This window comes from Centruroides vittatus, unplaced genomic scaffold, assembly GCF_030686945.1.
Source record: "Centruroides vittatus isolate TY-2023 unplaced genomic scaffold, ASM3068694v2 contig_975, whole genome shotgun sequence".
Lineage (NCBI taxonomy): Eukaryota > Metazoa > Arthropoda > Arachnida > Scorpiones > Buthidae > Centruroides > Centruroides vittatus.
Window position 1 is genome coordinate 1,152,706 of NW_027122648.1, and position 21,483 is coordinate 1,174,188.

General features: G+C 28.7%; 2 protein-coding genes across 2 annotated transcripts in view; one reads left to right on the top strand and one right to left on the bottom strand.

Annotated features, from left to right (window-relative positions):
- Epac (Exchange protein directly activated by cAMP) overlaps positions 1-11,135 on the top strand; it is a 58,106-nt gene extending 46,971 nt beyond the window's left edge. The window contains exons 19-27 of the mRNA XM_067283023.1: positions 5,523-5,662; positions 5,740-5,886; positions 6,086-6,183; positions 6,261-6,386; positions 7,261-7,439; positions 8,003-8,297; positions 8,382-8,436; positions 8,903-8,957; positions 9,904-11,135. Of these exons, the coding sequence (XP_067139124.1) occupies positions 5,523-5,662; positions 5,740-5,886; positions 6,086-6,183; positions 6,261-6,386; positions 7,261-7,439; positions 8,003-8,297; positions 8,382-8,436; positions 8,903-8,957; positions 9,904-9,976 (1,168 nt within the window). The 3' untranslated portion in view covers positions 9,977-11,135. The remainder of the gene's footprint in view (positions 1-5,522; positions 5,663-5,739; positions 5,887-6,085; positions 6,184-6,260; positions 6,387-7,260; positions 7,440-8,002; positions 8,298-8,381; positions 8,437-8,902; positions 8,958-9,903) is intronic.
- An 8,857-nt stretch (positions 11,136-19,992) lies between these two features.
- LOC136985636 (5-hydroxytryptamine receptor-like) overlaps positions 19,993-21,483 on the bottom strand; it is a 28,179-nt gene continuing 26,688 nt past the window's right edge. The window contains exon 2 of the mRNA XM_067282957.1: positions 19,993-21,394. Coding sequence (XP_067139058.1) covers positions 19,993-21,099 — 1,107 coding nt within the window. The 5' untranslated portion in view covers positions 21,100-21,394. The remainder of the gene's footprint in view (positions 21,395-21,483) is intronic.

Here is a 21,483-nt window from a genome sequence, read left to right on the forward strand (position 1 = left end):
TGTCCGTGACTCGCATCCGTATGTAGCCACACTCCAAATAATTGTTTTAAGTATTTTTAGTTTCAGTTTTTTTGAATACATTTCTTAATACTAAGGATATTTGTGCGAAAGCAACTTTAGTCTTTTTTATTCTGATTTTTAATTTTACAATTACATCTGTTGTTCTCATTTATCCAACTTCCTAGGTACTCAAACACTTTTTGTATTTTCTTTCCATTCAACATAATCTTCAGGTCTTTGTTTTATTCTTTTGAGATTATCATAACTTTCGTTTTGTTCACGTTTATTTTCATTTGGTATCTTGCTTTTCCCACTTCTTTCAATCTATTTAAAATTTTCTCGTAATCCTTCTTCGGTGTTACATAGCAGAGCGATGTCGTCAGCATACCTAATGTTATTGATAAGATGTCCATTAATTTTTACACCTTCGTCTAGATTTTCGAACGCTTCTAGGGAATGTTGGCGGCAAACCATATCCCTGTCGTATTCCTTTTTTAATCTGAATTCATTTGGTATTCTCTTCCTGAAATCTGACCATTGCTTTTTGACTTTTATGCATGTAGATTATTCTCAGTAATTTTTTAATCAATACCTATTTTTTGTAGAATGTCAAACAACAGCGTTTGATTAACACTATCAAAAGCGTTCTCGAAGTCGACAAAACATACAAATAGCTCTCTATTAAGATCCATCATTTCTATAAGTCCTTTGTCCTATAAGTTGTCTCATTGTAATGATCTCTCCTGTCCCTCTGCCTCTTTGAAAACCAAATTGTGACTCATCTAGTTTCCGATTCACGTAGTTTTCTATTCGCTGTATGATGTTAACTAAAACCTTTGAGACGTGGCTTATCAAACTAATAGTTCTGTGTTTATCACAGTCTAAGGTACCCGCAGTTTTAGAAACAGGGATTAAGATAGATTTTGTGAAATCTGCTTCTAAAGTTTTGTTTAAAAAAATTAGTTAGGATTCTTGTTCCATCTTCCTCCGTAGCCTTAAGGAGTTCTTATATTTCATTTATTCCTGATGCTTTTCTGTCCCTCAGCTTTTTCAGTACAGCATCAATCTCTTTCTTAAGAAAGATTGCACTCTTTTCTTTCTCCTCTATTCCTTAGATTATTAAATATTATAAAATAATTAGTGAGAGCTAAAGGGGTTCTAATCTTTGTGAATATAGTTGGACAATGGATTCATTAAATTATAGAAACAAGAAATAGATCGATCCTTTTGTTTCCGTGATCTCATAAATTCACTTGTCCATGATTGTATCTATTAAATTTTTATATTAAATCATATTAACTTTATATATGTATTAAACCTTATGTTAAATCATTGGTAGATCATAAGAACAACAATATTTTTCTCTTGTTTCCATGGTTCTATTAATAGTATTAGCATTAGTAAGATCATGACCTTACTAATGGTAAGTGAAAAATCCTACTATCAGAATACAGTAGAGCGTCGATAAGTGGAACCAATTGGGGACTGGGGTCCTTCCAGTTAATGATTTGTTCCAGTTTCCGACTTTGTACGAAAAAATACATTAACCTGTCCGATGTTCAAATTTTTCTCCGTTGCGTATCGCTTCCTGTTGAATTTTTCTCCGTTGCGTGTCGCTTCGTGTTGAATTTTCGTCGATTCTAAGCCTAATGAAAATTTTTATAATAATCATCGAGGCTATCGTATCGTTAAAAATTATTTCTGCATTTTGTACAAACAAAATAAATATATTAAAGAATATAAAAAACATGAAAATTATACTTTAGAAGTAAATTTAGTATCAAAAACATTCGATTCAGCACGACACAGTCCGACTGAAAATCGTTCCACTTTCCGGCCATTCCACTTACCGACGTTCCACTTATCGACGCTCTACTGTAAATGATTTCATATCAATAGAAACATGAACCGTCTAGTTGTGTAATATTTATAATTTTTAAATTTATTATTATATTTTTCTTATTCTTGTTATGTTGTTTTAAGTTAAAACACATAAATTCAAAGCATCGTTCTGAAGATGTTACAGTTAAACACACCTTTGAATCTAGATAGAATAGAACTCCTTTTATTAACAAGTACAAATTTGCAGTTGAAGGAGAGCTATTCATGCTAAATTAACACGGAACACATACCCGTTAGTAATATGCTGTTGATATATCCAAGCAATCCTTCCACTTTTAATTTTAAATCTTTCTTCTTCCAACTTTAGATCTTTCCTCTCACTAAATTTATATTCTCCTCTGGCCAATTTTTCAATTCTCCCTTTTTCAATTTTAGAGCCTTTTTCCGTTATACAATTACAGCTGTAGAGTTGATTTAAGTTTAAACCTCATTCTACATTTCTTATTGCATCAATACAAATAATCTCGAATAATATATTAAAGCAAGTGAATAAGAATCTACTAGTATATGCTCGTCTCTTCATTTATATAAAATGAAGTATAAATGCATTTCTAAAATTGTTTCATAAAACATTTAAGTTGTTACTTGTACTAAATTTAAATGTATGTATGATATACAGTATGTTAGAGATATTAGTAAATTATTTTAATATTTAGGTATTGTTAATTAGTATTAATTTTTTTCTTTTTAATTTAATTTTTTTCTTTTTAATTTAAATCTTCTCTCTTCCAATTTCTGTTTCATCTTACATTCGTGCCTAATCTCAACTTTAAATCCAATTTTCAATGAATATAAAAGATTTATTCTTACTAATTATGGAAAAATATATATACTATAATCTCACAGAATGATTTAAATGCAATTTATACATTATTTAATTTTATATTTACTGAAAATTATTTTTTATTGTCGAAATTATAAATTGTTCCATTATCAAACTTTTATGAAAATTCAATTTTCTATTCGCATGAGGATAGTAATATGATCAAAATATTATGTAATATTACGAGATAATGAGAATAATGCGATTGTTTCATTCTCATGGATAATTCATTTTGTATCCATTCCAGTTATTAATGTTAAGAGATATACATCATTGAATACGAGTATTTCCTAAATGCCATATTTTCTCGTGTTAATTATTACTAGAGTTTGGGTTCCGGGACGTCTCGTGTCTCGAAGTCCCGGGACTTTCGGGTCAAGACTCGAGACACGCTTGTCAAAATTGAATTGTAATAATTTTATTTTTAAAAAGTCATAATAAAGTTTATTAGCTTCCCGCGCTCTGTCATTGAGAGCGCCATCTGTTAGCTTAACGAGTAATTATTTCATATTCCTACATAACTTACTGAATGAATACACAATAAATACGTTCGCCGCCATATTGTTATTTTGTGACGTTTGTTTATGAGATCGTGACATTTGTGACTGCCTGTGTCAGCACTATCAACTCAGCCAGTCAGTCGTCAATTTCACTTTATGAGGTGAAGTGCTGTGAGCGGTTGTGTTGCGTCAGTCGCAAAATACAGATTTTTTTTACTTCGAATTTGAATAAAACTGCACTTATTGCTTTTGCGGAAGATCAGTATTGCAGACTTTTTGAAAATATCCCTCGTGTCCAAACGCCTGATTTGGAAATAATGGACGCCGAACCCAATACCACTAGCTCTACAGTACATAACGAACCCTATGAGTCGTTTCAAAGTCAAATGGAACAGGCAATCAAAAAATGGAAGAAAATGTATCCGAAATTCTTGCAAAAAGATCAAGAGCAACATTAAAAAAGGAGTTTCAGTTATTTGAAACAACCGGAAAACGCACTGAAAGTTTGGAACTAATTTATAAAGCTTTAAAAACAATAAAACCGACATCTGTTGAAAACGAGTGTGTTCTCCTTGTCTGGCATTATTACAAAAATCAGAAACAGATTGTCAGACAAAGCTGTAAATGCTCTGATTTTTTTAAATGCCTATTTTATTAAATCAGAAAAGAAGTCTAATTGATAGTTTATTATATTATTTATATGACTAATGAATACAGACTAGGTGATGATTATTAATGATTAGTATGATTACTAAGTTGGTTTTATAATTATAAGATTTTACTCTCAAAAAATGAATCTATGATTATAAGAATTAAACATACGAATTGTTTAGACTTTAATTAACGTTATAAATGTTGGAATTTGATTTTATGTTCAATAAATGTTGATTTTTACTAAAATTGCTTTTTTTATGGATACATCTCGTCAAAAATGAACTCGATTCTAATTTTATTCTGAGAAGTCTCGAAGTCCCGGGACGTCCTAGGATTTTGATCGTGGGTTGTCTCGTGTCTCGAGACTGAGAATGTCGAGACTTCCCAAACCCTAATTATTACAAATGCTCTTGTAATATTTTTTGTAACCTTGCACATTTACTTTACATAAATATAATCACATATCACATTACACAACTTTTTACACCACTAATTAATTTTTCTTAATTGTAAGCAACATTTTTATATAAAAATATTACAACATATTTTATCACGATTTTTCTTTCTTTTTCTGCATTTTTTTTCTAGAAAATTTTAATATATATCGAATTTTGAAGTATTTAGAAACTGCTATACATAAAAATATTTTTTTATAAAATACGTATAATCTGTATTTTTTTGTAAATAAAACTGCAGATTTGTTATTCCTCAACTGGTAGTTCACGGACTTTTCGAGATGATGAATTGTATTCTAGTTCTACAGAAGTTGGGAGGTTAAATGTAATAAAAATGATAAAAAGCGAGAATCTTTTAGAAATTTATTTTTCATCTTTTATAAAATAAATAAATAAATAAATAATATAAAATAGCTGTTGTGATTTTTTAGCAAGAAAATAAATTTATAATTTAATCATTATGTTATAAACTTCAATATAAATTTGATTTTCTTGTAGTATATAAAATAATATACAGTATATTTGATTCTTTTCTTTCTTAATGTTTTATTAAAGTATGAATATTGAAAATTTTTCATGAAAATTTTTAGAAAATAAATGTCTACATTTACTCGAAGAATTTTTGATTTAAGACTCATAAATCTAGTAAATTTTCAGCAAAGGATTCTGATATAATGATGAAATCTTAGAATATTTTATAAATTCTTAGAAATGTAATCAAAGAGTTGCATCGATACCCATTTATCATCATTATAAATGGATTAATTAATATATGCAAATGATTCTAAGAAGTAATCATTATTTAGAATCTTTTGCCAAAATAAATTATTCCATTTATTATTATTATTATTATTGATATCGATGCAACTCTGATTTCATTTCTAAGATGATTTTGAGCCGCATCGAAATCCATTTATCATCACCATCATTCTCGTGATAGATTAATTGGTTCATGACAAAAGATTCTAAGAAGCCACGATAACGATTATGATTTGTCAGAATCCTTTTTCAGATGATTTCTAACAGATGATTATCACCCTCATCGTCATCACTTAGACTTTGTAAATCTTTTTGGAATATGTAATTAGAGTTGCATTTACATCCAGTTATCTTCACCGCCATGATACCATTGTAAAATGTTTTAAAAATGAGATAAATTCAAAGAAATTTCACTTTATAATTTTTCAGATTCCACCAAAAAATAGAATCAGAAGGACCACAGAAGTGGAAATGTGGACCTTACGGGCAAATTCGTTCTTTAACATCAGGAAGCACACAAGACGGAGAGATTGAACCAGGAAGGAAAACAATCAGAGCTACCGACGAAAGTAAGATTTTCTATTGTTTAATTCATAAAAGTCACAATGCGGGATGTATTTTTTAAATAATATTTTGTTTTTTAAAGTTATATTTAGAGTTTATTGCGCTGATCACACGTATACAACATTGAAGACGGTGGTGGGTGCCACAGCCGAGATTATCAAGAGAAGCGCTGCTGAAAAACTTGGATTAAAGGACGATCTGGTTTTAGTTGAAGTCAAATCAACCGGTGGTTCGTTGATTCATTTTATCACCAAAATTTTTTAGATGATATACAGTTTTATATATAGAAGTTCTGCTTTAGAAGCACGTTAGAAGCTTGCAATTTTAATTTACAATAAACGCCATACTTTTCGAAATTTTCTTATTCTTAAGAGGAAATATAGAATAATATTTAGTATTTATAACGGGTTTTATGGTTTGATTTTCAGAGAGGGTGGTTTTTAAAGATGCAGAAGTGAGTGTATCAACAGGTTTATCCATCAATGGACGAATTTTCTTATCTCCGTCCGACCACCAGGACGCCTTAGTAAATTAATTGTTTAATTATTTTAATTTCGATGTGTTAATATACAGCTATTTATTTTTTAAAAATTGTATTTTTAGACTCCATTACAAGAACAAGATGGACCATTGGAAGGCACGGGGGCTATCTTAGAGACTTTGAGTTCATACGATATTGCATATAGCATGACTATATATGACTGGGATCTATTTTCTTGCGTTCATGAGGTAATTTTTTGGATGTTGCTTCATTATTCACTTAGTTTATTTATTTATTTTTTATTCTCTTCCGTTCACAATGAATTTTTTTGGATTTTGTCGTGTACGATATATGATGTTGGTTTTCGATTTTGCTTCCTTAAAAATTTTCCTTAAGAGATAAAGACAAACGATACAAATTCTTGACCTGTTGGCAATTGAGTTTGATGAATACCATTTAATATGTAAATGAACATAATACTAGTTGTACTTAATATTAAATCTAATATTTTGAGTTGAATATAAACCCATGATTCACTTTAAATCAAATTTATGCACAAAAAAATGTAGAGGAGAGAATTACAGGAACGGCATCCTATCTAATGAGTTTTCAATAAGTGCTAAATCAATATTAATTTACATACTCCATAAGAAATTTTTTAGAAGTAAAGATTTTAGATAACTTTCATACTTTATTTTGATCTACTTTTTGTAAAAATTGAACGATTGGCCCTTTCAAAAAGCGAGAAATCGAATTTAACCTGTCCATTTCTTAATTATCTTCACATTTCTCACAAATATCGTCAACAAGATATAAAAATTCGTGAATTAGTAATGAAAGTTTTGAATATTTTTATTTGGATTTTAAGACCGATTCTTTATGTTGCAAGGAATATAGTTATACACAAAATACATAATTAGAAAATGATTAAAAATGCTTTTTTATTGTAATTCTATTTAACATTTTAATGCAGTTTATGATTATATTTTTTAGATTTATTATCACTCACTACATTGAAATTATCATTATTTATAAATAAGAACTTTTAGACTTATTCCTGCATAATTTTTTAAATTAAACTTGAAAATAATATGTTAAAATCATAAAAAATTTTTCTTACAGTACGAGTTAATATATCAAGTATTTGGAAGACATCAGTTTAGAAAGATTATGTCAAATTTGGATGTTTTTCTTAGAAGATTTAATGAAGTGCAGTACTGGGTTGTGACAGAAATGTGCTTAGCAACATCCCTTGGAAGAAGAGTACAGTTGTTAAGGAAATTTATAAAAATTGCTGCTCAGTATGTATTATATTCTACTATTTTTTGAAGTTTTTCTTATACCAAGACCTTGTTACTGTTTGTAAATCCATCAAGAGAATGACCGGAAACTAGTAATTAAAGTAAGAATTAAGACTAAATGAAGTATAATCTGATAAATGAGGATATTTTGGAGGTATTCCTGCAAAAAATATCATATTTTTTAACCTCTGGTAGCGTACAGTTTGATCAATTTCGCGACTTGTAATACTAACTTAAATCTCTGTCATTCGAAATGATAAATGGAGACAGAAGACTCGATCTTTGACAGATGATAAAACTTTCGGGGATTTTCTTCTTGTTACTCTTTTTTTTTTTTTTTTTTTTTTTTTTTTGTTTTCCCCATCCGAAGTTTAAACATCTTATCACAATCCCCCTCTTAAATTTTTCGCTATAGTTGCGCTTTTGTTGGATTTAACCGAACTTTCAAACTACGTTTCACAATTCTGAAATAATCTATCAAATGTAATAAAGTAAAACCGACATTTTTTACTTTTATAGATCCATTAGAAAATAACGTAATTCATTTTTTCCCGCTGTTTTAGTTGCAGAGAAAATCAGAATTTGAACACGTTCTTTGCTGTAGTAATGGGATTAAGTAATGTTGCAGTCAGTCGACTCTCACAAACATGGGAGAGGCTTCCTAATAAATTTAAACGTACTTTTGCGGAATTTGAAACTTTAATTGATCCTTCGAGGAATCATCGAAGGTATAGGTTATCTGTAAATAAAATGGATCCCCCCATAATTCCGTTTATGCCCTTGCTCCTGAAGGACATGACCTTCTCGCACGAGGGCAATAAGACGTATCTGGAGGGATTAGTCAATTTTGAGAAAATGGTAATTCTTTTTGTAATATTTTAACGTCCTTCTACCACTTTACTTAATTAAATATTGATTTTTTTTTTTTTTTGCCTCTCGAAGCATATGATTGCCCAAACTCTTCGTTCATTACGCCAATGTAGAAGTCAGCCCATGGGTGAGTTAACATGTTTATAGGTCTTATTACTCTTCTTTTAAATGGATTTTTCTAATATATTTTAATGCCAAAGTCTTCTTTATTAACGTAGTAACATATTAGAGCGCTATTTTAAATAAAAAAGTGCATTTTTTTACGTAAAAGCTCTTCAAAGAACAGCTGTTACGCTGTAACGAAACTAGGATTTTTGTTATACATGCCGCATAGAAATTTTTTAATTTATTAAATTTACTATAACTTTCTACATGTAATAAATTAAATACAATTAATTAAATTTTGATTAAAATAATAAATAATAGAATTATAATGAAGTTGCTGTTGATTTTTTTTAAAGAAAAATCAGGATTAATTTTTAAGTAATAATTTAAGCTGTCTTTTATGTTATTTATTTGTGTTTTTTGCTCTAAATTACTTTTTTTTAATATAATAAATTATATTTTTAATAAACAAATCTCTCTCTTTACAGTGCTAGAACCATCTCAATCAAGTAAAGCCCAAGTAGAAGTCAGCAATTACATAAGGTATGCTTTAAAACAGCAGTAATAATTTTTAAAGCTGTCTAAACAAATGATTTACAGAAAAAATCGCATTTTAATTAATAAAATTAATAACAAATATGCTAATATCCCGTTTTCTGTATTTGACGTTTCAATTATACTAAGAATTTTCTATTAGTCTCATGAAAAGGGGGAGAGAGAGATGCAAATTAGATAACGTAAGCTGTAAAATTGAAATTTTTGAATAGATTTTTTAAGAAAAAATGTCGTCATTAAATTTAATTGCGAATTAAATTTTATAATTTTTTTTCTGATTAAAGACTTTAGCTTTACATTGCTTTTGTAAGGTATAAGTTTGATTATAAGCTTATAAAACCTAATAAAAATTTATTTATATTTATATTTTATTTATTTATAAAATAGTCAGTAAATTTATAGACTTATCTAATGGGTTATGAGGAATTTATTTATACTTAGGGTCTGTTTTATACTAGAAATACAAACCGTGTTTCCACCAAAATCCATTAACAAAAATGAAATCTAGTCTCAGATGGCATCTGAACCCACGTCTGAGGTATATACATATATACAGTAATTCCTCGTAATGTGGGTCAGACCTCATCCAAGATTAGAATGCATTTTTCTTTATGGTTTGTAATTTATATTATTCGGATTTCTAAGGAATTGTGAGGTCCGAACCTATATTCTTAGGAATATACCATATATAATATCTCAGGATGGTGGTTCAAACTTGAACATGCATTTTGAAATGATTCTTAATAGAAAAATGAATTAGGTCTACTTTAATCAGTATAGGTTCATATGATTATCCTTTCTCCTAATGGGATTCTTCATTAGCCTAGGAGTACAATTGATTCATTTATCCATTAAAACTAATGATTAAACGGATTTAAACTATTCTAATTAATCATTATGATTCACTTTAATTATTAACTTTAATTATTTTCAGGAACTTTAGAGTGATTGACAATCAGCGAAGATTGACACAACTATCGCACAACCTTGAACCAAGACGTTCTTAGGGGATTTGCATTCAACAATTTTTATCGACATATCATGAACTATCTGATGTCAGGGAACAATGAAACAAAAAATAAAGAAAAAGAAAGTAAGATGATGGAGATCTTCAAAGTCATAAAAAAGTTAACTCTTCGGTACCAAATTCTTGTTAGAAGTATGGGGAAAGGCGACATTTTGTATGTGTCCCAAGTATTGTTAATGGCAAATTATAATAAAATCTGAACCATTTATAATAGTTGAAAGTATTGTCTACTGTTTAAAACATCATGGAATGATAGTTTGGATAATCTTTAGCATAAAGCCAAGCATAAGATACTCAATTTTTCATGCTTTCTATATATTATATATGCACATAAATATTATATAGGGTGTTAATAAAGATGCTAATTCAAAGTAATAAACAGTAAATAAATAATAAAATAATTAAACAATACAATAAATATTTAATTTAAATATTTATATAATTTATTTATGATTTGTTAAACAGCTTATTAAACTGAATCGCAGATACCTATGCAAACCAAACATTACATATCAATAAAAGCATAAAAATATATGCTAAAGCTTAATAAAAACTATGCAAGGATCAAAAAAGTTGTTAGAAAGGATATATATATATATATATTAATTTTTTATTGTGTAGATGTTAAACGATAATAAAAAATGAAAAAAACAGATTATAAATTATGCAAAAAGTTATACAAAAATTGAGTATATGGGACGTGAAAGTCGCCTTTTCCCTTCAGAAAAAAACACAAATTAAGGACTATGAAGTCTCAGTATAGTCCTTGCTAGTCTTCCATTTTTATTGCTACGCAGCCGGGTGCAATATAAATAAATAAATAAAAAGTAAATAAATAAATAAATATATATATACATATATATATATAGGCTCGTTGAATGTATTCGCCACTCTAATGGTTTGACTTCACCTCACTAAATCTGCGTTTTGTACGCAAATTTTTTGTCAAAAAACAATTTTAACAACAATAGCAACAACAACAAAAATAATGGTGAAAGTTGTCCTATGTCAAGTATATTGTCCACCATTTTGTAATTTTGTTCGTCTCTCAAATTCAAGAAAAAAAAATGAAAAAAAATTCTTTTCTCTGCATGATTCTTGTAATAATTGCATGTTTAATAAAAAATATTTTATTCCGATTTTATTTTGCTTTTCGTACGTTATTTGTCATCATTATAAACAAATAAATTAATTAATTAAAAATTCTTGATTTTAAATTGGTTTTTTGATTCTCCACTAGATGGCGGGTGTATCTATTAAAGTTCTAGAGAAAAGTTTTTCTAGAACAATCGTGAAATGTATTACAACTTTCTTGTTGTTAATTACCTTTTTCTTTATAAAATTTGTAGATAAATAAATTATTTATTTAATAATTTATGAAAAATTTAAACATAATTTTTTTAATTTAAAAAAAAGAAACGTCAGGTTTAGTTTGTAAATAATTTCAAGAAAAAAATATATATTTCAATATATTTCTTTTAAATTGTAATATTACAAATGTTAAAAATATAATATTTGGACTAAAAAGAAAGGTGGTACAAGCACAGATGAATTTAACGTCCGTTCCACATATGTCCAGTCTGAAAGGTCGGAGGGAACCTTACTCTCCTCTCTCCCCTGACCCAAGGACTATATACTACATAGTCCTTGCCTCTGACCAAGCGATAGTAGTATATAGTCCTTGCCCCTGACCAAGAGATTTCTGATTTCTTCCCCTTCGTGACCCCCTCAGTTCTCCGAATTCTCGACAACCGCAGATAACGTCCTTTAATGTTTGGATGTTTTCCCCTCATACCACTTTGAACTAAAATCCAGGATCCAACTTTAATGTTTTCCAAAGATCCTGCATGCTTCCTATCATAATATTTTTTGATGGATTCTCGACATTTCCTTCGTTATTCCTCGGTACGCTCCTTTTCATACGATTGTAAATCTATAATACCGAATTCGCCGTCAGCCTCCAGCTTAACAACTGTACGTTGCCATTTGAATAATGGAGAGTAACCTAAATAAGAGTTGTAGCTACGATTTTCGTGGCGAACTGCAACATCCAAGCAACTTTTCCACCCGCCTTTGAAATCCGGATAGCAATTAAGGAATTTCTTGAGATCCCGTATCTTTCTCTCACACACTCCGTTCCCGGCAGCATGATAAGGTGATGTGGTTTTTAATGTGATATTCCTGTCTCTGGCCCATTGCTTGAAACTGTCCGATTTAAAGGTAGATCCGCAATCGCTGATGATAGCAGTTACATTATTGAATAATGGTAAATTATCTAAATAACGGATGACACTACGCACATCCTCTTTCATAGCTTTAGCATACGTTATCCGCGTAGCTTCGTCTATGACCACTAGAAATGATTTAGTCATTCTTACCCCTTCACTGCGTTTCTGAAGCTCCGCAAAATCAATGTGTACCGTATCGAAGGGTATTTTCGATTGTGGGAGCAAATAGAGTTGGTCTTGATAGAGTCGGTATTTAAACTTGACGGATTCACTTAAAGGACAGGTCTGCAAGTAACGTTCGATACTTTGTCTCATGTTAGGCCACCAGAACCGTGCCCTTAACTCGTAATAAGTCCTCCAAAACCCATCATGATCCCCACTGTCAGGATCATCATGATACCGCTTCATAATGCTGTTTTGAATATTTTTCGGGACAATCAACTGGACATTCTTGGTCTTCTGCCACTTGTGTTTGTCGATTTGGTGGACTGGCATAGATTTCACGCGGGGACACAATCTGGAGATGGCATCTGCGTCTGTTTTAACTAATAAAATTTCCTGCTTACCAAAATTCCAGCAGATATTAAGTTTTCCAAATGTGTGAATTCCTAGCAAAAGATCATAGTCCATATCCTTAACGATAATCGCTTCTATGTGTTGGGTTCGGTCTCTAAACTTTATAGTGGCCAAAACACCTTTATATACAGCAAGTGCTCCATTAAATGATTTTAAGACTGTATGTATCGGATGGGATTTTAGTTTACATTTATCTACCAGTTTAGAACTAATTAGGTTGACCGTGGATCTAGAAAAACCGAGCAATGCACGTTATTCACTTCCATTGAGAAAATTCGGGGATCAATATGATCCGTGACTAAACAATGATCCGATTTTGTCAGAGAAATCGGTAAATCCTTCCTAACTCGTTTTTTGTTTTTTTTTTTTTTTTTTTTTGTATCTTTCTTATTTTTCAGTTTCTCATCTAAATAGTTACTACCGAAAGGGGAATCATTATCAATTTCATTCACGGAGGTGAAACTTCGGTTACCATGAATATTATTATTCCTGCTTTCGATTTTCTTCGGTACCGATTTTCTGGTAGGTACCAATTTGCTCAATCCGACACGTAAGTTTTCTTTCTGATTTAAATTGTGTTGTAGAAGAATAGCTTGCATATCCGCCGGTAGTCCACGCATTACCATGGTGATAAAGCTTTGTTCCCCAATATCCGGATATGCAAGTTGGATGCACTGTTGTTTTTCAAAATAATATTCTAACAGTGAACCTCCACGGTATTCCCACATATCCTCTAATATGGACAGTTGGATCCGATTCTGTCCAAATGCACTAAGAAAGGAGTTTTTCCATTCCTCCCAATTATTACCGACCAATTTTCGAATATTCTAATATTCGAAAATTGTACCATTTCACGGCAATTCCTTTGCGAGATGCACACGCGTGTTCGTATTAAATTATCCAAATAGCGCTCTTCCTCCGATTTTCCATCATATTTTTCTATATTGATCATATCACGAGATGAGTTTAGTGACATTTTTTCGATGGTTTGCCGAAAAGAGTTCATAATCTTCAACGTCTCGGCTTGCTGGTTCATGTACAGCTTTTGCAACTGAACCATTCGCGCCAACACATCCGACTTCGGGTCAGACTAGCTGTCCGAGGCGGCCGGTTTTATTAAGATATTAAAGTTTTATTAAGATAGAGCTCACCTTCTGTCTCCGATAATGAAATAAGTAGTGTCTGATAATTCGTCATCGTCCGGATAGCAGTTTGAAAAACCGACGAGGACGAAATTGCGGGATGATTTTCGATTCCTTGAAATTCTTGGTGGAATTTCGTCCATTCGTCTTCCCCTTCTAGTTCATATTGGTAGATAACGTAGGAGTCTTCGATCTTCTGAACCAAGAATTTGAAAAGCATGATTCTACTTCAAGACTATATAAATACAGCTGTGTACTGAAATCCTGTCAGCTGCGCCATTTTGTAATATTACAAATGTTAAAAATATAATATTTGCACTAAAAAGAAAGATGATCACAAGCACAGATGAATTTAACGTCCGTTCCACACATGTCCAGTCTCTCCTCTCTCCCCTGACCAAGCGATTTCTTTCCTTTCGTGACCCCCTCAGTTCTCCGAATTCTCGACAATCGCAGATGTGGAGTTAAAGGGGAGGGGTGCTAATGAGTAGCAGATTTTAAACTCTGCTTACATAAATTTATGAAATTACTAGCTGACCCGGCCACGCGTTGTTGTGGCTCAAAATTTATTAAATATATTTTTTCTTTTATAAACATTACAAGAAAATAAAAATACATAAAAAAATAATCGAATTTACCGTACATAAATTATTTAAAAATTTTAAAAGTTTAAAAAAATTATTATTACAGCTTTTAACAAAAGTATTCAAAGATTAATTTTAATTTTAATTAAATTAAAAAGAAAATGAAAATTTTCTACTTTTTTCAAATTGAAGTGGATCATTATCTGAAGGATTAAAATACAATAAGGCATAATTATTCAAGAATAGCAATAAATAGTTGAAAATAAAACTAATTTCGAATATTTAATTACAATTGTTTAGCAATGGGGCACATTAAGCAAACAACTTTCTCCCACCTTTAATTTTATTTTAATTTAGTAAACTTTAACAAATTCTCTTTTCAAAGTTATTGAGAATGAATCAAATTAAAGTTAGAATTTAAACGTATAGTTTTCACACAAAGAAGTTCGTTATTAAATTTATTTTACTAGAACTTAAATTCAAGTAGAATCATTTTTCTCCAGTAAATTTTTAATAAAAGTCTGTTAAAGCAGAGTTTTATTAGAATTTAAATTCTAATCTAGTAAATTCTTATTAAAATTTAGTACAATAATTTTCTCTAATAAAATCTCATTAAACTTTAGTAAAATATTTTTCTATTAAATTCTTGGAAATCTCTGGAATATCAACTTTTGTACAGTTAACTCTAATAAAATTCTAGTAAAATAATGCTTCTGAGAATACTGCTTGTCTCAAGAAAACTGATTGGTTGTGAAGGATTATAGATTATCACTTCGAAGCATTGCACAGCCGGACTAGTTTGGTCCCCAATAATATTTAAATGGTGCCGGGCCCCCAAATTTGAGGATAATAATTTTTTAAGGATAAAGGATAAAAATTCTTATGCTTAAAAATCCAAGACGGGAGAATCAAAGAGTGCTATAGATTTAAACCCTCCCATTGATACAAAAAAAAAATTAAATTTAAATTCTTACTTAAAATAAAAATGTTGGTTATAATACAGTAATAAATTGTAGATAAACTCTATAATAATAGCGTTTCCTTAAAATTAAAATTCTAGTATTATTTTTCCTTTAAAAATTATTAAAAGTAAGTAACAATAACAATAGTAAGAGTAATAAAAATCTATAAAATAGAATGATTTATGTACTTTGTTTGTAACAATAAAAATAAAAAAGAAATAATTTTTTATACGTTCAAATATCTTTTTTTTTATTTTTCTCTTTCGCTCTAATAAACTCTTCTATCTCTGCTTTCAACGAGTTGTATGAAGCGGAAAGTAACAGGTGACGCATTTGGTGACGTCACAGTGTTATTGGACAAAAGTATATTTATCGATTTTAAATAATACACGTAAAATATATATTCACGCGCTTCTGTCAATTGTTATTGTTGAACATTTGCAGCTCTATTAATATATAAATATAAATTAAAGTAATAAGTGAACTAAAATGAACTTTATTTAAAAGACAGCACTAAAATCTTATTAATTTAATAAGAAAATAAAATAAAATATTTTATATTTATTTATTTTTTATTTCCTTCCTTTAAAGGTCTCTCTCTTTAAAGGTCTTCTCTTTAAAGGTCCTTCTTTAAAGAATCTCTTATACCACGTTTGTCTACTTTAATTTGAATTTCACACCTTTATTTTAATGTTAAATCTGTATTAAAGTATAAAAATTATTTTAGATTAAGTTTATATTTTAATTACTTATAATTAGGTTTATTCTAAAAATATTTTTGTTATATAATAAGTAGTTTGCAGAGGATGTTACTAAGTTAAATGCTGTGCGGATTATAAGCGTACTGCATAATAAAAATACTGTATTTCAAAATACAGTAAAACCTGTAAACAACGAACAGTGACGGCAACATAAAATTGAAGAATGTTTTGTATGCATTTCAAAAAGAAACGTTTCCTAAAATGGCAGCCATTTACAGGTGGCCATTACTGGAGATCGGCTGTATTAAAAATTGGGTTTCATTAGAAAAATAACAAAATCTCATTAATTCAATATATATATATAAAGGTTTAACTTTTATCGTCCTTTTTCTTCCCCTTGTCAAACTAATTTACATTTTAAATTTTATCTTTTATTTTCTCAGTTGTTATTAATTTATGAGCATGATAAATATATAATAAAAATGAGAGATTGTATTAGAAAAAAATGGCATTAAAATATCATTAATTTGATCTTAAAAATGTATAAATAAATATATAATTTTTATCTTTCTTCCTCTTCGTAAAAATAAATGTTACTATTTGTTTAAATTAATTCAAATTTTACACATTTAATTTAATGTTGAATTAACGTTAAAATGTGTAAATTATTTTAAATTTTATTTATAAATGCATTTAATAAAATGTATAAAGTTTTTACTAAAATAAAAATATTTTAGTAAAAACTTCGCAAGTTATGAGCATAACAAATATACTTTAAAAAATTAAAATTTAAGTTTTATTAATTAAAACTTTAATTTTAAAATTTAAAATAAAAACAACTTTAAAATTACATTTTTCTATCATATCATATCATATCATATCATATCAACCTTTATTAACGTAGAAGGCTTTCGCCTGTTACGAGGGACGTGGTTTGGAGCTTAACAAAATAGTCCAACAAAGAGTAAATTTAAATAGCACTATTTCAGCTGCCTATGTATCAGAGATTTATAAAATTAAACAGTAACTTAATTAAAGTGTACAGTATAGCAAATATAATTTCACCCTTTAATATATATTATTGGGTTACTATCCCTAGTAGTTTATATATTTTTTCTTTAGGAATGATCGTTAGAACATTCACTTAGTACATACACTTAGTACATATCGTATTGACTTAAACATTAAAATTGTTCCAACTTTTAGAATTTTGATTCACGTAATTATATAACTTAAATATAATATTCTTATTCGCTCTATCGAAGATCTCATATAGTTCACTTTCATTGGAAAATTAGATAATATACTTATTTCTAAATTTTGGGAAATTTCTTTTGCTTTGAAACACTCACAAAAATGTAGAATTTAGGTAGTAGTTTATTACATTTTAAACTTATTCAACGAGAAGACCGACCAAACCTACTTTTCCGCTGGGCTATACTTATGATTATTCTATTTTCGTGTTCTGAATAGTTACTTTCTGCTTCAGACAAGTGTGTCGTCCATGTTTCTGTACTTCCAATAATTGAATTCGAGTTTATAAATTTTCTAACAGCGGGATTATATAGTCTATCCCCAAGATCTTGAATATTCCAGAAGTTAATCAATAAATTTTTGGTGTCACAGTTTGACTTTCTCAAACCTATTTCTCTCTCTAATCCATCCGACACAACCAAATCAACTCCAAAATTTTAATGTTATCCATTTCCTGTTCAAACTCACATGAAACCAGGTTTACTTTGTTTTTATCTCATCATTTCTAAAATTAATTTGAGGCTATTTCTAAAAAATGGTTTAGTTGTATTATTTTTTTAGAGTTAATATCATAAGTATACATTATATCGTCCTTAATAAAGTAGTCATCTCTAACTAGTATTTTGTTGTTGGCTAATTTTTCTAACTTAACCTTAGATAATATCTGTTTTCTTCTGATTCTGGATCTTAGACATAAGTCTGCTGTTACTATTATTCTTTCTTTGTTTCATCCACGATATTCGGTCTTAGTAACCAAAATTTTTTAAGTACTAAATTTCTAGCTTTGACTGTTTCCATCATGACTTTTATTATTTGCTTATTTTTATTATTTTTTAGATGTTCTAAGCCTACTATTTCTACGTTGTTAAGTCCTAGATCTTCTTTGATAAATGATTTAACTTCATCAAGTACATCCACAGATTGAAATGGGTAATTAAAAATAATTAAGTTATTTTTTGTGGTCTCGTTTAATAATCTATCAAATTCAAATTCGACTATACCTTTTAAGTTGTTGGTAGAGTTTGACCATTACATTTTAAAAATTAAAAATTAATTTAAATTTTTCTTAATTTTATATTTATTTATTTCCTTCTCTTTTTTGAAGGTAAATTATTTATTATTTTACCTACTTGAATTTAAATTTAACACCTTTAATTTGATATTAAACGTATGGTAAAGTATATAAATTAATTTTCTCATGTGTTTAGTTATGTTATTAAGTTGCATACATTGAAAGTTAAGAGGGAAAGAAATATATTTTTAAAAAATAACATTAAAATCTCATTAATTAAATGTTTTAAAATATATAAATAAATATTTCCACCTCCTTTTTTAAGATAGAGTTAATTGAAAGAAAATAGTTAAATTTAATTTTATACTTTTATCTCGGTGTTAAATGCATATAAATTATTTTTAAGTTTAATTATAATTACATAAATTCAAAAATATTTACCTAAAAATCTTTTTAATTATATCTTAGGTGGTTTGTATATGTTATAGGTTATCGAGTTTAACAAATATATCAAAGAAAAGAATCGTCATTTAAGAAAAATCACGATTAGATCGTTAGAAAAATAGGATTTATGATGATCATGAATAATACATTTTTTCTATTTTCTCATCATTTCTACATTTCCAATGATTTTCCATTACTCATCCAAGAATATTGTGATCAGGAATCTTCTTTTCCTGTTCCTTTTCATATCTCAAATATTAATAAATTCTTTGTGCATACGAAGAAAGAAGAAGAAAAATTAACGAAAAATAAAATAAAATATTTTTATTTAATTTTTTTTCGAAAAATATATATTTTCGTTTCAACAAACTTATAACTTTTCAAGTAAATTTTTTTTATTATTTTCTGCTGGATTTAAGTTTACTTTTCTGTTTTTGCATCATTATAATATAATATACTTTATTTACTTTTTCCTATTTTAATAATAACAAAAATAGGATTTTTTTTAGAAAAAAAAGTTGTTTTCTTAAAAGATTAAGTTTATGAAATAACATAAAATTGTGGAAAAAATTAATATCGTAAACAAATGTTTATGTTTATATTTATTAAATATTTAAATTTTTATTTTAAAGATTTCATTATTTAGTTTTTTAAAGTTTATGGGAAATTTTAAATAATATTTACACTGACTTTTATATAAATATATTTATTAAATTTTGAATTTTTTTAAAATTGTTATTTTTTTTAAATAAAAAGAAGAAAATAATTCAGTTTTTAATTAATTAAATAATAAAAAAGTCATACAACATAATTACATTTTTTTTATTTATTTACAACCGACAAAAGAGAATAAATTGCATATATTTTAATCTATTTTCCACAACCAATAATTGATTTTTTGAACATCAAAAAAGAAAAAAAAATTTCACGTTAAACTGAAAACATTTGTTATATATATATATATATATATATATATATAACATTATATATATCTTTTTATGAAGTTATATTTTATATATCTAAATTTCCTAGTAAAATTTACGAGAATATAGAGTTCGATGTCTATACAGAGAAGAATAAATAACACCATTTTTTAAGATCTTTGAGTAGATTGAGGTCCACATAATATTCTTTTAAAAGCATTCCTAAAATCGGGGCTGAATATTGTATAAATGAGAGGGTTAAGCATAGAATTTGCGTAACCTAACCACAAGAAGAAGCTGAAAATGTATTGACTCAGTTCACAACTGCATATAGGCATAACTAACGCCACGACAAAGAATGGTAGCCAACATACCACAAACACACCTGTTATGATAGCTAATGTCTTTGCTGCTTTCCTTTCCCTCTTCGATTCCATTGATTCTTTTATTCTCGTTGACTTTTTATCCCTTTTGGCTATTAAAAGAAGTCTTCCTACACCGGTTTGAGCAGCAGCAACACCATTAGAAGTGCTCGAAGTCGAAGGTAAATCTGTCGTTGATGGTGGTGTAATATTTCCTGAACTTTTTTGTACTACGAGTACAGCTTTCGCTCCAGGTCTGTGTCGTATTCTTTTCCTCGCTTCTTTCCATATCCTCCAATATAAAATCAGTATGACAACCAATGGCACATAAAAGCTAGAAAAGGTAGCGAATATCTGATAGGCAACATCTTGACTCACAAGACACCTTTTTTCTTCTTCTAGTCGCTTGGCAAAATCGGGATCTTTCCAACCGAATATAGGCGCTAGAGATACCACAAACGATACTATCCAAACTAATAGGATCATTATGTAGATGTGTTTAGCATTTCTTTGACGAGCGTAATCAACGTTAGTTACTGCCCAAAATCTGTCAACTGCTATGGCTAAGAGGTGTAAGATAGATGCTGTACAACAGAGAACGTCACATGCAGTCCACACGTCACATAACTCGGGTCCCATTATCCATTCTTGATTCACTTCGTTTACAGCACCGAGTGGCATAACCAAACATGCTACCATCAGATCTGCAACACCTAAGGATAGGACTAAATAATTACCAACACTCTGTAGATTCTTCTCGATAAATATTGCAGCTATGACAAATAAATTTCCAACTACAGTAGCTAATATTATGATACCCAATAATACAGACATCACAACCATTCCTATAATATCGATTTTTATAGGATCTCCAATTGTAAAGTTGTAAACATCGGAAGTCATATTTGACTGCATTTTTATTTATAATTTATTTAACTTTTCGAAGTCAAATTTTATTGATTAATTTGATTTTTATATTTAAATTTCTTCATAATATCCAACGATTGACGATTTTTGTGACGATGAGAGATGCGTGTTGCAAATAGTCTTCATCACTTCTCTACTAAATTTTTTCATAACAATTCGATAAATAATTATTTTTCTCAAAAAGTTACTGAATAACTTTATACATTTTTATGCATAAACATATTTTAAACTAGACGTAAACAGAGTATCTCTATAATTCACGCATGGAAGAGGAACGTAACATCTGTAAAAGAAACGATATTTTTATTAATCTAATTATATTTTTACGTGAGAAAAAGTTATTTTAATTATTAATTATAAATTAATTTTCAT